The sequence below is a fragment of the Macaca thibetana genome, chromosome 19 (assembly GCF_024542745.1).
Source record: "Macaca thibetana thibetana isolate TM-01 chromosome 19, ASM2454274v1, whole genome shotgun sequence".
NCBI classification, from domain to species: domain Eukaryota; kingdom Metazoa; phylum Chordata; class Mammalia; order Primates; family Cercopithecidae; genus Macaca; species Macaca thibetana.
This window is the reverse complement of record NC_065596.1, coordinates 14071249-14087717: the sequence shown is the minus strand read 5'-3', so window position 1 is coordinate 14087717 and position 16469 is coordinate 14071249. Positions and strand designations below refer to the sequence as shown.

General features: G+C 53.3%; 1 protein-coding gene across 1 annotated transcript; it reads left to right on the top strand.

The window, feature by feature from the left end:
* Positions 1-1261: 1261 nt before the first annotated feature.
* ICAM1 (intercellular adhesion molecule 1) lies at positions 1262-16389 on the top strand. The gene is made up of 7 exons (XM_050770426.1): positions 1262-1704; positions 5521-5784; positions 13277-13582; positions 13814-14101; positions 14184-14438; positions 14562-14807; positions 14894-16389. The coding sequence occupies exons 1-7, from the start codon at positions 1638-1640 to the stop codon at positions 15064-15066; spliced, it is 1599 nt and encodes a 532-aa protein (XP_050626383.1). The 5' UTR covers positions 1262-1637; the 3' UTR covers positions 15067-16389.
* The last annotated feature ends 80 nt before the right edge of the window (positions 16390-16469 follow it).

Sequence of the window (16469 nt, the reverse complement as noted above, 5' to 3'; positions counted from 1 at the left end):
TGGACCGCGCGGGGGAGCTCGCCGCCCGCGCACCTCGGGCTGGGGCGCGAGTCCGTAGAACCCGCCCGAGGAAGAACCCGTGGCGCAGGATTTTCCCAGGCCGTCTGAGGACCAGGGACGTCCCCAGTCCCACTCTGTGACTTTGCTCAGGCCGTTCCGGGGCGGGAATTCAGTACCCCTCAGCCCCCCAAGAAAAAAATAACCCCGTGGAAATTCCTTGGGAATGACCGAGGCGGGGAAAATATGCGTCTCTGGATGGCCAGTGACTCGCAGCCCCCTTCCCCGATAGGAAGGGCCTGCGCGTCCCAGGCCCCTTCGCTTCCCTTTCTGCTGCGCGACCTCCCTGGCCCCTCTGAGATCTCCACGGCGACGCCGCGCGCGCCCCACAACAGGAAAGCCTTAGGCGGCGCGGCTTGGCGCTTGGAGACTTCAGAGTCCCCAGCCTCGACGTGGTGGATGTCGAGTCTTGGGGTCACACGCACAGGCGGTGGCCAAGCAAACACCCACTCATATTTAATGCACGCGCCTGGGTTGCGGGAGCCTCGCGCGGAGGGCAAGGGTTCGAGCACCCCCTCTCCCTGCCTCACCTCGGAGCCTGGGGGCTGCCTTGTTTCCCAGCTGCAGGAAGGGGTTCGAGCGCCCCTTCTCCCTGCCTCGCCTCGGCGCCTGGGGGCTGCAGCCTCAGTTTCCCAGCGACAGGTAGGGGTTTCGAGCGCCCCCCTCTCCTCCCTCGTCAAGATCCAAGCTAGCCGCCTCAGTTTCCCCGCGGAGCCTGGGACGCCAGCGGAAGGGCTCGGCGCGTGGGGATCACGCAGCTTCCTTCCTTTTTCTGGGAGCTGTAAAGACCCTCCCGCGGCCAAGGCCGAAAGGGGAAGCGAGGAGGCCGCGGGGGTGTGAGTGCCCACGGGTGTAGAGAGAGGACACCGATTTCCCCGGACGTGGTGAGACCGCGCATCGTCACTCCCATGGTTCGCGTTAGCCGGGAGGTGCCTGGCTCTGCTCTGGCCGCTTCTTGAGAAATGCCCGTGTTAGCTGGGTGGGGACGTGACCCTAGGGGGAGGGGCACCCCTCAGTGGAGGGAGCCCGGGGAGGATTCCTGGTCCCCCACCCAGGCAAGGGGCTCATCCACTCGATTAAAGAGGCCTGCGTAAACTGGAGAGAGAGGACTTGAGTTCGGATCCCTTCGCAGCCTGGAGTCTCAGTTTACTGCTTTGTGAAATGGACACAGTAACAGTCCCCACTCTCCGGGGTAGTTGGCAGTATTTAACAGTACTTAATAAACCGCTTAGCGCGGTGTAGACCGTGATTCAAGCTTAGCCTGGCCGGGGAACGGGAGGCGTGTGGACCGGGAGCAGCCCCCGGGGTCATCGCCCCGCCACCACCGCCCGATTGCTTTAGCTCGGAAATTCCGGAGCTGCAGCGGCCAGAGAGGGAGGACGACCCTGCTCGGCCCTGGCACCCTCTCAGTCCGGAAATACAGCAGCATTTGTTCCGGAGGGGAAGGCGCGAGGTTTCCGGGAAAGCAGCACCGCCCCTTAGCCCCCAGGTGGCTAGCTCTATAAAGGACCTCGCGCCCCACTGCGTCCCACTCGACGCTGAGCTCCTCTGCTACTCAGAGCTGCAACCTCGGCCTCGCTATGGCTCCCAGCGGCCCCCAGCCCGCGCTGCCCATACTCGTGGTCCTGCTCGGGGCTCTGCTCCTAGGTGAGTCAGGGGTGGGGATTGCCATCGGGCCAGCTCCGCAAAACTCCGGGAGGACCGGTTCCCAGGTCAGGTCATGCATACTTAGGTAGCTGTTTATGGGAAGGTGGGCTAGAGACAGCGATTGAAAGGCAACAGTCAGTGGGTTCGAATCCAGACCCTGCATCACCTCCACGTGTGGCCTGGGGCTATACATTGCAGCTTTGAAAAAGGGGGTTGGAGATGGAGGGGAAGGGCAGACCTCATTTTGTTGCCCAGGCCGGTCTTGAACTCCTGGGCTCTTGTGTGAGCCACCGCCTTGCTTGGCTAGATTGGGCCTCTTAAACTTCAGTTTCTCAGCTGTAAAACGGGAAACGTCATAGCAGCCACCTGGCAGGGTATCTTGGCCCAGCACAGCACCTGGCCCCAGGACTCAATCATGATGGTTTGGGAACTTGGCTGTGTGCCAACCCAACAAGGCTTAAGGGACCCCCACCCACTTCAAGATGTATATTCTGTTCCTCATCCTCTCTGCCCCTGGGGAAGTCCAGGGCTGCTTCTACTCAGGGGAATTCCAGAGCTGACTTATCCGTGGCCCAAGGCTGAGAAGTGGGAGGCGCCAGCACACCCTCCCCCAGCTCCAGCCTAGCTAGGACAGAGGGAAGGGGTCAGAGGATCTTTCCCGGTGGTGTAAGTTTGGGGAACCAGGAAGGTGGGAGATTGACAGCTTGGTTAACAGCTCAACAAAGCCTCAGATCCAGGCCAGCGTGGTGGTTCATGCCTGTAATCCTGACACTTTAGGAGGCCCAGACTGGTGAATCACTTAAGGTCAGGAGTTGGAGACCAGCCTGGCCAACATGGTCTCTACTAAAGCCCGTCTCTACTCAAAATACAAAAATTAGCTGGCATGGCGGTGGGCACCCGTGATCCCAGCTACTCGGGAAGCTGAGGCAGGAAAATCCCTTAAACCCAGGAGGCGGAGGTTGCAGTGAGCTGAGATGGTGCCACTGCACTCCAGCCTGGGAGACATAGAGAGATTTGGTCTCAAAAAACAAAGCGTTCTGATCCAGACTCAGACCCAGATCACACTGCTTTCTAACTGAGTAACCATTTCCCTTTATGAAATGGGAATGGTCCCAGAATCTCCCTTGGAAAATATATGGAGTCAATGTTCTCACACCCCCATCCAAGATAGAACAAATCCGAGACAAGAATCTTTGAAGTGGGGCAGTGCTGGGCTCAGACATTTTTTCCCACCTTCGGAGGCAGCAGAATCTGAGGGACCTAATACAAATAGGCCTGCCCTGCCGCCTGCCCTCCCTCCATCCCTCCCTCCCTCCCTCCCTTCCTTCTTTCCTTCCTTCCTTCCTTTTTTTGAGACAGAGTCTCACTCTGTCACCTAGGCTGGAGCGCAGTGGCGCGGTCTGGGCTCACTGCAACCTCTACCTCTCAGGTTCAAGCGATTCTTCTGCCTCAGCCTCCCTGAGTAGCTGGGACTACAGGCGTGTGCCACCACGCCCGGCTAATCACTGTGTTAGCCAGGATGGTCTTGATCTCCTGACCTCGTGATCTGCCCATCTCAGCCTCCCAAAGTGCTGGAATTACATGCATGAGCCACAGTGCCCACCGTGTAAGCCCCTTCTTTCTTTCTTTCTTCCTTCCTTCCTTCCTTCCTTCCTCCCTTCCTCCCTCCCTCCCTTCCTTTCCTTCCTTCCTTCCTTCCTTCCTTCCTTCCTTCCTTCCTTCCTTCCTTCCTTCCTTCCTTCCTTCCTTCCTTCCTTCCTTCCTTCTTTCTTTCTTTCTTTCTTTCTTTCTTTCTTTCTTTCTTTCTTTCTTTCTTTCTTTCTTTCTTTCTTTCTTTCTTTCTTTCTTTCTTTCTTTCTTTCTTTTTTCTTTCTTTCTTTCTTTTATTTTGAGATGGAGTCTTGCTCATCCCGCAGGCTGGAGTGCAGTGGCACTATCTCGGCTCACTGCAAGCTTTGCCTCCTGGGTTCACGCCATTCTCCTGTCTCAGCCTCCGGAGTAGCTGGGACTACAGGCGCCCGCCACCACGCCCGGCTAATTTTTTTGTATTTTTAGCAAAGACAGGGTTTCACGGTGTTAGCCAGGATGGCCTTGATCTCCTGACCTCGTGATCCGCCCGCCTCGGCCTCCCAAAGTGCTGGGATTACAGGTGTGAGCCACCACTCCCGGCAGCCCCTTTCTTACCTGCCCTTACCTGCAAGATAGCCAGTTGCTACCTGCCCTGTGCTGAGTTACTTGTATTAGCAAGGAACAGGGTGGCTATACTCACACACCTTACAGATGGGGAAATTGAGGCCCAAAGAGGGGGAAGCTACGTGTCTCAGGGAGTGAGGAGCCAGTCTGATTCCTGGAGGGCTGACTCTCTCCACCTTACTTCTTGGGAGGGAGGAGGGCACCAACTTCACGTTAAAATCTGGTTGGACACAGTGACTCACACCTGTAATCCTGGCATTTTGGGAGGCTTAGGTGGGAGAATCGCTTGAGGCGAAGAGTTTGAGATCAGCCTTAGCAACATAGTGAGACCCCATGTCTACAAAAATGTTTTTCAAATATTAGCCAGGTATGGTGGTGTCCTGTAGTCCCAGCTACTTGGGAGGCTGAGGTGGGAGGATCACCTGAGCCCAGGAGTTCAAGGTTACAGTGAGCTATGATTGTACCACTGTATTCCAGCCTGGGTGACAGAGGGAGACCTGTTAAAAAACCAAAAAAACCGATGGCTAAAATCCTCCCATGGCTCCCTATTGCCCTAAGTATAAAGAACACATGTGGCCGGGCACGGTGTCTCACACCTTGTAATCCCAGCACTTTGGGAGGCTGAGGTGGGCAGATCACTTGAGGCCAGGAGTTTGAAAGCAGCCTGGCCAACGTGGCGAAACCCCGTCTCTACTAAAAATACAAAAATTAGCCGGGTGTGGTGGTGCTTGCCTTAGTCCCAGATACTCTGGAGGCTGAGGCAGGAGAATCACTTGAATCTGGGAGGCGGAGGTTGCAGTGAGCTGATATCGCGCCACTGCACTCCAGTCTGAGTGACAAAGCGAGACTCCATCTCAAAAATAATAATAATAATAAATAACAGCACACATCTTTAGCATGGCCTTCAGTGCCCATGGGATCTTCCTTAATTGATCTCCCGCTCTTCATCCTTGCTCACTCAGCTCCAGCCACCCTGCCCGAGGACCTCTGTACTTGCCTGGAACTTACTTCCCTTTTCTCTGGACAGCCAGCCCTTTCTCATAATTTCGATCTCTGCTGAAATATTACCCTGTCACCAAAGCACTGTCTATTCTATCACCCTGTTTTGTTTTTGTCAAAGCTCATATTAACATCAGTTATTAATTATCTTGTTTGCTCATAATTTTTTTTTTTTTTTTTTTTTTTTTTTTTGAGACAGAGCCTCGTTCTGTTGCTCAGTCTGGAGTACAGTGGCACAATCTTGGCTCACTGTAACCTCCGCCTCCCGGGTTCAAGTGATTCTTGTGCCTCAGCCTCCCAAATAGCTGGGACTACAGGCACATCCCACCATGACCGGCTAATTTTTGTATTTTTAGTGGAGACGAGGTTTCGCCATGTTGGCCAGGCTGATCTCAAATTCCTGACCTCAAGTGATCTGCCCGCCTTGGCTCCCAAAGTGCTGGGATTACAGGCGTGAGCCACCATGCCTGGCCTGCTCATGAATTTTCTCTTTAACTTCCACATCGAAGGCAAAGTATTGTCTTGTTGAGGCTGTGCCTCCAGCACCCGGCGCAGGCTGGGCGCACATTCCCATTGATGAACCTGATTTGTAATGCCTGTCACCTCTTCCCGCGTTTCTTCTAGGACCTGGCAATGCCCAGACATCTGTGTTCCCCCCAGAAGTCATCCTGCCCCGGGGAGGCTCCGTGAAAGTGAATTGCAGTGCCTCCTGTGACCAGCCCATCTCGTTGGGCATGGAGACTCCGTTGCCTAAAAAGGAGATACTCCCGGGTGGAAACAACTGGAAGATGTATGAACTGAGCAATGTGCAGGAAGATAGTCAACCAATGTGCTATTCAAACTGCCCTGATGGGCAGTCATCAGCTAAAACCCTCCTCACCGTGTACTGTGAGTAACTGAGCCCGGAGGGCTGGACTAGGCAGACTGGAGTGGGAGAGACGTAGAGGGGCACCTGCAGTGGCCTGGGAGAATCTTTGTTACTTGCTGGTAGGGTCAAGGAGGGGCTCCTTGAAGGGCAGGTGGGGACATCCTTAGAAAGTCCCTTTAGGCCAGGCACGGTGGCTCATGCCTGTAATCCCAGCACTTTGGGAGGCCGAGGCGGGCGGATCACGAGATCAGGAGATCGAGACCATCCTGGCTAACACGGTGAAACCCCATCTCTACAAAACAAAAATACAAAAAAACTAGCCGGGCAAAGTGGCGGGCGCCTATAGTCCCAGCTACTCAGGAGGCTGAGGCAGGAGAATGGCGTGAACCTGGGAGGTGGAGCTTGCAGTGAGCCAAGATCCGGCCACTGCACTCCAGCCTGGACGACAGAGCGAGACTCCATCTAAAAAAAAAAACAAAACAAAAAAAAAACAAAAAAATTAGCCAGGCATGGTGGAGTGTGCCTATAGTCCATCCCTGGGAGGCTGAAGCAGGAGAATCACTTGAACCCAGGAGGCGGAGGTTGCAGTGAGCTGAGATCATGCCACTGCACTCTAGCCAGCCTGGGTGACAGAGTGAGACTGTGTCTCAAAAAAAAAAAAAAAAAAATTAGCTAGGCATGGTGGCATAAGTCTGTAATCCCTGGTACTCATGAGGCTGAGGTGTGAGGATCACCTGAGCCCAGGGAGATGGAGGCTGCAGTGAGCTATGATCATGCCACTGCACTCCAGCATGGAAGACAGAATGAGACCCTGTCTCAAAAACAAAAACAAAAAAACAGCAAAAAAAAAAAAAAAAACCCAGTCCTGGAAAGAGGTCTATAGGTGTCCCTACCTACAAGGGAAGTGGTGGGAGTTATGGCACTATTCACTGCCACTTTGTACAAAGGGCAAATGGGAAAGGCTAGAGAGAGAAAGCGTGGCTTGGCCATACCACAGAATAGCATGCGACCGTGTAGAAGAATCAGGAAGTTCCTGTGAACTGAAAAAGAATAAGCTCTGGGGTGTATTGTAAAGTCAAAATGAAAGAAGGTGGCTGGGCGCAGTGGCTCATGCCTGTAATCCCAGCACTCTGGGAGGCTGAGATGGGCGGATCACCTGAGGTCAGTAGTTCGAGACCAGCCTGACCAACATGGAGAAACCCCGTCTCTACTAAAAATACAAAAAAAAATTAGCCAGGCATGGTGGCACGTACTTGTAATCCCAGCTACTTGGGAGACTGAGGCAGGAGAATCTCTTGAACCTGGGAGGCAGAGGTTGCGGTGAGCCGAGATTGCGCCATTGCACTCCAGCTTGGGCAAGAAGAGTGAAACTCCGTCTCAAAAAAAAAAAAAAAAAAACAAAAGAAAAGAAACGAAAGAAGGTATGTTGAATATGAATGGCATGCCACCCTCACATTAGGGAGTGGCAGAGGGGCAGTTTCGGGGAGGCTGTATGTATGTATAAAATAGTCCTAAGAGGAAGTGGGAGAAATGACAATATTAGTTGGCTATGAGAAGACAGGCTGTGAGGCTGTGGGAGACGGTTTGGGTGTGGAGAATTCTTTTTTTTTTTTTTGAGACAGAGTTTCACTCTTGTTGCCCAGGCTGGAGTGCAATGGCACGATCTCTGCTCACTGCAACCCCCGCCTCCCGAGTTTAAGTGATTCTCCTGCCTCAGCCTCCCGAGTAGCTGGGATTATAGGCACCCGCCACCACGCCTGGCAAATTTTGTATTTTTAGTAGAGACAGGGTTTCTCCATGTTGGTCAGGCTGTTCTCGAACCCCAACCTCAGGTGATCCGCCCACCTCGGCCTCCCAAAGTGCTGGGATTACAACGTGAGCCACTGCGCCCGACCGAGAATTCTTTTTTGTTGTTGTTGTCTTTTTGAGACGGAGTCTTGCAATGTCCCCAGCCTGGAGTGCAATGACGCGATCCCGGCTCCCTGCAACCTCTCCCTCCTGGGTTCAAGCGATTCTTCTGCCTCAGCCTCCCAAGTAGCTGGAATTACAGGCGCCCACCACCATGCCCGGCTAATTTTTGTATTTTTAGTAGAGACAGGGTCTCATCATGTTGGCCAGGCTGGTCTCGATCTCCTGACCTTGTGATCTGCCCGCCTCGGCCTCCCAAAGGCTGGGATTACAGGCGTTAGCCACCGCGCCCAGCTGAGAATTCTCTTTGCGTTCTTCCTACTTTGGGGACTTTGAATGGTGGGAATTAGTTACCAAGGCCAAAATAAGGAATTCAAATGAAAACAAAACAAAATCAAAGAAGAAAAAACAGAAGAGCACTGGGCAGGCCAGGCACAGTGGCTCTATATGCCTATAATCCCAGCGATTTAGGAGGCCGAAGTAGGAGGATCGCTTAGAGGCCAGGAGTTGGACACCAGCCTGGGCAACACAGCAAGACCCCATAGCTACAAAAAATAAAAAACCTAGCCAAGCGTGGGTGGCATACTTGTAGTCCCAGATACTCAGGAGGCTGAGGTGGGAGGATCGCCTGAGCCCGGCATGTCCAGGCTGCAGTGAGCCGTGATGACACCACTGCACTCCAGCCTGGGTGACTGAGAGAGACGCTGTCTCTAAAAAATAAAAACTGGCCAAGCGGCTTTGGGATTAGCCTTGGGTTCTAGTCCTAGCAAGGCCTTTAACAGTGTGGGGGACATGGCTTCTGTGTTTACTTTGCAATCAGGTAAGACCTCCTCTGATGGGTAAAATGACACGATGAGGGACAAAGGACGTTCTCCTATCATTGTGTCAGGACAAGGAAGCCTCTGGGTAAATGATCAGCTTTGCTCCTGATTTGGAGGGTGGGTGAGCAGATGCTGACCTTCCCAGGTGAGGGAAGTCCCTGAACATTCCAAGCAGCTTCTGAAACCCCCAGGGAAACCTCTTTGAAGGTCTTTTCTGCATCTCTGATAAGTTGTTTTTTTGTTTTTGTTTTTATTTGAGACAGAGTCTTGCTATGTTGCCCAGGCTGGATCACTGCAACCTCCATCTCCCAGGTTCAAGCAATTCTCCTGCCTCATCCTCTCTAGTAGCTGGGATTACAGGCACCCGCCACCATGCCTGGCTAATTTTTGTATTTTTAGTAGAGACAGGGTTTCACCAAGTTGACCAGACTGGTCTCGAATTCCAGATCTCTGGTGATCCACCCGCCTCAGCCTCCCAAAGTGCTGGGATTACAGTCTTGAGCCACCACTCCTGCCTCTGCCTGATAGCTGAGAGCGTAGAATTCCAGGTTTGAGACCTGGCTCTGCCACATTTCTCCCTCTATGACTGTCAGTGCCCCACTTTGCCTGAGTTTTTACCTCTGTGAAATGGAGCAGATGGCTGGCACAGGTAGCAAAGGAGTAAAAGGTGTGTGGGAGGGTGTTACCTGAGAGAGACTGTAGCTTAGTCTTGCGCCACCCCTAGTGTAAACATAAAGAAGCCTCCCTGGATGGCTCAATCTTCTCCAAAAAGGTTAGAGGTGTAATTCCTAGAGGTGGTGACCACTAGCTGGGCTTTGAAGGATGTGTAGGAGTTCATAAAGACAGGCATTCTGGGCAGGGGGAACAGCCTGGGCAAAAGTTTGGAGCAGGGAGGAATCTTGATGGGGGCAGGAGGAGGAGGAGGTAGGTTAGTGTGGGCCAGGTGCAGTGGCTCACACCTGTTATCCCAGCGCTTTGGGAGGCCAAAGCAAGAGGATTGATTGAGCCCAGGAGTTCAAGACCAGCCTAGGCAACATAGCGAGACCCTATCTCTAAGAAAAAATAAAAAAATTAGCAGGGTACAGTGGCATATGCTTGTACTCTCAACTACTCTGGAGGCTCAAGTGGGAGGATCATTTGAGCCCAGGTATTTTTTTGTTTTTGTTTTTTTGAGATGGATTCTCTCTCTGTGGCCCAGGCTGGAGTGCAGTGGTGCCATCTTGGCTCACCGCAGCCTCCGCCTCCTGGGTTCAACCGATTCTCCTGCCTCAGCCTCCCGAGTTGCTGGGATTACAGGTGCCCACTATCATGCCCAGCTAATTTTTTTTTGTATTTTTAGTAGAGATAGGGTTTTACCATGTTAGCCAGGCTAGTCTTGAACGCCTGACCTCAAGTGATCCTCCTGCCTCGGCTTCCCAAAGTGCTGGGATTACAGGTGTGAGCCACGGAGCCTGGTCAAGCCCAGGAATGTGAGGTTACAGTCAGCTGTGATTGCACCGCTGCATTCCAGCCCGGAAGACAGAGAGACCCCACCCCTAAAAAAAAAAAGTTGATTGATGGGAGGAGGGGTGAGGTTGGCAGTGCCTTGAATGCCAGGTGGAGGAGCTGGGACTTCCCTTCTCGGGGTGATAGGGAGTCTTGGAGGGTTTGTGAGCAGGCCAGGGATTAGATAGCTGAAGGCTGGATTTACCGGAAGCCAAACAGCAGTTGGCTATGGTCCTTGTCCACGCGGCCCATGTTGTGGGCAGTGACCGTATCCAAGAAGGGAAGGACAGACAAGTATTTGAATACTTCAGTGACCAGGATTTGGTAAAGGACTGAAGGTCAGAGTCAGGAGAGGTGAGAGCAGGAGACACTCCCTTCCCTCTGCACCAGGCAGCTGAGCTGGGTTTCCTCTAGGGGCTGAGGTTTGAGGGTACCTCAAGTTCTCTAAGAGTCTGTAGGAGGTGGTAAGAAAGAAGAGCTGGAAGGCCGGGCGCGGTGGCTCAAGCCTGTAATCCCAGCACTTTGGGAGGCCGAGACGGGCGGATCACGAGGTCAGGAGATCGAGACCATCCTGGCTAACACGGTGAAACCCCGTCTCTACTAAAATACAAAAAAAAAAATTAGCCGGACGAGGTGGCGGGCGCCTGTACTCCCAGCTACTCGGGAGGCTGAGGCAGGAGAATGGCGTGAACCCAGGAGGCGGGGCTTGCAGTGAGCTGAGATCCGGCCACTGCACTCCAGCCTGGGCAACAGAGCCAGACTCGGTCTCAAAAAAAAAAAAAAAAAAAAAAAAAAAGAAGAGCTGGAAGTCAGAGTTTTCTTGACCATATATATATATTTTTTTTTTTTAACAGCTTAACAGCTTTCTGTTTTATTTTTAGACACAGGGTCTCACTTTGTCACCCAGGCTGGAGTGCAGTGGTACAATCATAGCTGACTGCAGCCTCCAACTCCCAGGTTCAAGAAATTCTCCTCCCACCCTTAGCCTCCTGAGTAGCTGGGACTACAGGTGTGGGCCGCCAGAAAGCCCAGCTTTGTTTTTTGTTTTTGGTGTTTGTTTTGAGACGGAGTTTCACTCTTGTTGCCCAGGCTGGAGTGCAATGGCACGATCTTGGCTCACCACAACCTCTGCCCCCCAGGTTCAAGCAATTCTCCTGCCGCAGCCTCCTGAGTAGCTGGGATTACAGGCATGCGCCACCACGCAAGGCTAACTTTGTGGTTTTAGTAGAGATGGTGTTTCTCTATTTTGGTCAGGCTGGTCTCGAACTCCCAGCCTGAGTTCGAGATCCACCCACCTCGGCCTCCCAAAGTGTTGGGATTATAGGCATGAGCCACTGTGTGGCCCTTTTTTTTTTTTTTTTGAGATGGAGTCTCCCTCTGTCACCCAGGCTGGAGTACAGTGGCACGATCTCAGCTCACTGCAAGCTCCGCCTCTCGGCTTCACACTATTCTCCTGTCTCAGCCTCCCGAGTAGCTGGGACTACAGGCGCCCACCACCACGCCCAGCTAATTTTTTGTATTTTTAGTAGAGATGGGGTTTCACCGTGTTAGCCAGGGTGGTCTTGATCTCCTGACCTCGTGATCTGCCCGCCTCGGCCTCCCAAAGAGTTGGGATTACAGGTGTGAGCCACCACGCCTGGCCTGGCCAGGCTGGTCTTGAACTCCTGACTTCAGGTGATCCATCCGCTCCAGCCTCCCAAAGTGCTGGGATTACAGGCATGAGCCACCGCGCCTGGCTGAAGCACAGCTTGTTTTTTATTTTTTATTTTTTTTGAGAAATGAGGTCTCGCAATGTTGCCCAAGCTAGCCTTGAACTCCTGGCCTCAAATGATCCCGCCTTGGCCTCCCAAAGTACTGGGATTACAGGTGTGAGCCACCATGCTCCAGCCTTGCTTTCTTGAGATATGATTTAGAATACCATGAAATTCATCGCTTAGATGGGGTTTCGCTATGTTGGTCAGTCTGGTCTCGAACTCCTGGCCTCGTGATCCACCCGCCTTGGCCTCCCAAAATTCTGGGATTAAAGGCATGAGCCACCGTGCCCTGCCAACCTGTTTATTTTTTATTTTTCTTTGAGATGGGGGTCTCCCTATGTTGCCCAGGCTTGTCTTGAACTCCTGGCCTCAAGTGAGCCTCTTGCCTTGGCCTCACAAAGTGCTAGGATTACGGCCTGAGCCATCACACCTGGCTAACAGGTTTTTTGTTTTGTTTTGTTTTGTTTTAAAGAATGTCTAGACCAGGTGTATTTGCTCTCACCTGTAATCCCAGCACTTTGGGAGGCCAGGGTGGGCAGATCATTTGAGGTCAGGAATTGGAGACCAGCCTGGGCAACATGCTGAAACCACATTTCTACTAAAAATACAAAAATTAGCTGGGTGTGGTGGCGCATGCCTGTAATCCCAGCTACTCAGGAGGCTGAGGCAGGAGAATCGCTTGAACCCAGGAGGCAGAGGTTGCAGTGAGCCAAGATTGCGCTATCGCCCTCCAGCCTGGGCGACAGAAGGAGACTCAGTTTAAAAAATTAATTAATTGGTTAAAAATAAAAATACAGGCCGGGCGCGGTGGCTCACGCCTGTAATCCCAGCACTTTGGGAGGCCGAGGCGGGCGGATCACAAGGTCAGGAGATCGAGACCATGGTGAAACCCCGTCTCTACTAAAAAAATACCAAAAATGAGCCGGGCGCGGTGGCGGGCGCCTGTAGTTCCAGCTACTCAGGAGGCTGAGGCAGGAGAATGGCGTGAACCCAGGAGGCGGAGCTTGCAGTGAGTCAGGATCGCGCCACTGCACTCCAGCTTGGGCGACAGAGCGAGACTCCGTCTCAAAAAAAAAAAATAATAATAATAAATAAATAAATAAATAAATAAAATAAAAATACAAAAATTAACCAGGTATGGTGATATGTGCCTGTAATCTGAGCTACTCAGGAGGCTGAAGCAGGAGAATCGCCTGAACCTCAGAGGCGGAGGTTGCAGTGAGTCGAGATCGAGCTACTGTTTGCCCAGTCTAGTGCATTGGGCTGCTGAATTTATTTGACCAGACACCTAGCAATTGACTTTGAAGTTCTTTTCCACTTTTCACTCTAAGATGCTGCTGTCATGAATAAGGAATTTTTGATCCCCTTCACAAACACTCGGGTCCCTCTTACCAGCTATCACTTGACATTCCTATCTGCTTAGGTGTCTGGGAGTGTTTGGGGGAGATACCGAAGAGGTGGGGCTCCCAGGCAGGTGCGGTTTGTCTGTTAGGCAGGCAGCAAGGTCCAGTTCACCAGACACCCCCACCTCTGTTTTCCCGCAGGGACTCCAGAACGGGTGGAACTGGCACCCCTTCCCCCTTGGCAGCCGGTGGGCAAGAACCTTACCCTACGCTGCCAGGTGGAGGGTGGGGCACCCCGGGCCAACCTCACTGTGGTGCTGCTCCGTGGGGAGAAGGAGCTGAGCCGGCAGTTAGCGGTGGGGGAGCCCGCCGAGGTCACGACCACGGTGCCCGTGGGCAGAGATGACCACGGAGCCAATTTCTCGTGCCGCACTGAATTGGACCTGCAGCCCTATGTGCTGAAGCTGTTTGAGAACACCTCAGCTCCTCACCAGCTCCAAACCTTTGGTGAGGATTGAAGAAGCCAGCAGGGAGAGGGTGGAGGTGGGGTATCCTGCAATGGGGTGCCTGTGGCCACAGGATCTTTTGAGACAGGTGTGGCCCCGGCTAAGGGATGCGTGTGTTCTAGGCTGCTGAGTCACCCTGGAAGAGGATCTCGCAGGAGGGGGAATGAAATGCCCCAGAGAAGGGTTTCAGGATGTCCATCCCCATCTGCTCACACCTTCCCTCTCTCCCTAGACCTGCCAGCGACTCCCCCACAACTTGTCAGCCCCCAGGTCCTAGAGGTGGACACGCAGGGGACCGTGGTCTGTTCCCTGGACGGGCTGTTCCCAGTCTCAGAGGCTCAGGTCTACCTGGCACTGGGGGACCAGAAGTTGAACCCCACAATCACCTATGGCAACAACTCCCTCTCGGCCAAGGCCTCAGTCAAGGTGACCGCAGAGGAGGAGGGCACCCAGCAGCTGTTGTGTGCAGTAATGCTGGGGACCCAGACCCAGGAGACACGGCAGACAGTGACCATCTACAGTAAGAAGAGGCAGGGGTGGAGCGGGGCTTCTCGGGGGTGTGACCTGAATCCGGGACAGGGCTCACTGTGTGCTCATCCCAGGCTTTCCGGCACCCAACGTGAATCTGACCAAGCCAGAGGTCTCAGAAGGGACCGAGGTGATAGTGGAGTGTGAGGCCCACCCTAGAGCCAAGGTGATGCTGAATGGGGTTCCAGCCCAGCCACCGGGCCCGAGGTCCCAGTTCCTGCTGAAAGCCACCCCGGAGGACAACGGGCGCAGCTTCTTCTGCTCTGCAACCCTGGAGGTAGCCGGCCAGCTTGTACACAAGAACCAGACCCGGGAGCTCCGTGTCCTGTGTGAGTGGGGCTTCTGGTCAATGACCCCTATCCCCCAAAGCCCAATCCCTGAAGTCCCATCAGGTCTTGCCCTCCAAGTCCTGCCCCTACCCACCTACATGGCATCTTGTTGTGTTTTTCCAGATGGACCCCGACTGGACGAGAAGGATTGTCCGGGAAACTGGACGTGGCCAGAAAATTCCCAGCAGACTCCAATGTGCCAGGCTTGGGGGAACCCCTTGCCCCAGCTCAAGTGTCTAAAGGATGGCACTTTCCCACTGCCCATTGGGCAATCAGTGACTGTCACTCGGGATCTTGAGGGCACCTACCTCTGTCAGGCCAGGAGCACTCGAGGGGAGGTCACCCGCGAGGTGACCGTGATTGTGCTCTGTGAGTGAGCTGGCGTGCACAGCTGGGTGGGGGAAGGGGCCATGAACCCGATGCAATCCTCACCCCCCATTGTATCCTCCCCACAGCCCCCCGGTATGAGGTGGTCATCATCCCTGTGGTAGCAGCCGCAGTCATCCTGGGTACTGCAGGCGTCGCCACGTACCTCTACAACCGCCAGCGGAAGATCAGGAAATACAGACTACAACAGGCTCAAAACGGCACCCCCATGAAACCAAACACGCAAGCCACGCCTCCCTGAACGTATCCCAGGACAGGGCCTCTTCCTCGGCCCTCCCATATCGGTGGCAGTGGTGCCACACTGAACAGAGTAGAAGACGTATGCCATGCAGCTACACCCACTGGCCCTGGGATGCCAGAGGACAGGGCATTGTCCTCAGTCAGATGCAGACAGCATTTGGGGCCATGGTACCTGCACCTAAAACACTAGGCCACGCATCTGATCTGTAGTCACATGACTAAGCCAAGAGGAAGGAGCAAGACTCAAGACCTGATTGATGGATGTCAAAGTCTAGCCTGACGAGAGGGGAAGTGGTGGGGGAGACATACCCCCACCATGAGGACATACAGCCGGGAAATGCTGAAACTTGCTGCCTGCTGGGTATGCTGAGACCCCACAGACTTACGGAAGAAGTGGCCCTCCACAGACATGTGTAGCATCAAAACACAAAGGCCCACGCTTCCTGATGTATGCCAGCTTGGGCACTGCTGTCTACTGACCCCAACCCTTGATGATATGTATTTATTCATTTGTTATTTTACCAGTTATTTATTGAGTGTCTTTTATGTAGGCTAAATGAACATAGGTCTCTGGCTTCACGGAGCTCCCAGTCCTAATCACATTCAAGGTCACCAGGTACAGTTGTACAGGTTATACACTGCAGGAGGGTGCCTGGTGAAAAGATCAAATGGGGCTAGGACTTCTCATTGGCCAACCTGCCTTTCCCCAGAAGGAGTGATTTTTCTATCCGCACAAAAGCACTGTATAGACTAGTAGTGGTTACAGATTCAGGGATTACCCAGTGAGGCCTTATTCCTCCCTTCCCCCCAAAACTGACACCTTTGTTAGCCAGCTCCCCACCCACATACATTTCTGCCAGTGTTCACAATGACATTCAGTGGTCATTCCTGGACATGAGTGCCCAGGGACTATGCCCAACCTATGCCTTGTCCTCTTGTCCTGTTTGCATTTCACTGGGAGCTTGCACTCTGCAGCTCCAGTTTCCTGCAGTGATCAGGGTCCTGCAAGCAGTGGGGAAGGGGGCCAAGGTATTGGAGGACTCCCTCCCAGCTTTGGAAGCCTCATGCGTGTGTGTGTGTGTATGTGTGTGTAGACAAGGTCTCCCTGTCACCCAGGCTGGAGTGCAGTGGTGCAATCATGGTTCACTGCAGCCTTGACCTCCTGGGCTCAACTGATCCTCCCATCTCAGCCTCCTGAGTAGCTGGGACCATAGGCTTACACCACCACACAAGGCAAATTTGATTTTTTTTTTTTTTTTTAAGAGACAGGGTCTTGCAACATTGCCCAGACTTCCTTTGTGTTAATAAAGCTTTCTCATCTGCCTCAGCCTTGTGTGAGTTGAGGGGAGGTGTCATATCCAGCTGGAGTCCTTTCCAAGCAGCCACAGCCAGATCCTCCCACTT

What these genes read in the sequence shown, in the direction of transcription:
- ICAM1 (XM_050770426.1), top strand. Translation starts at nt 1,638, where the DNA reads ATGGCTCCCAGCGGCCCCCAGCCCGCGCTGCCCATACTCGTGGTCCTG. An exon ending in TCACCAGCTCCAAACCTTTG is followed by an intron (nt 13,583 to 13,813) that starts GTGAGGATTGAA and finishes CTCTCTCCCTAG; the next exon opens with ACCTGCCAGCGACTCCCCCA. An exon ending in GGTGACCGTGATTGTGCTCT is followed by an intron (nt 14,808 to 14,893) that starts GTGAGTGAGCTG and finishes TCCTCCCCACAG; the next exon opens with CCCCCCGGTATGAGGTGGTC.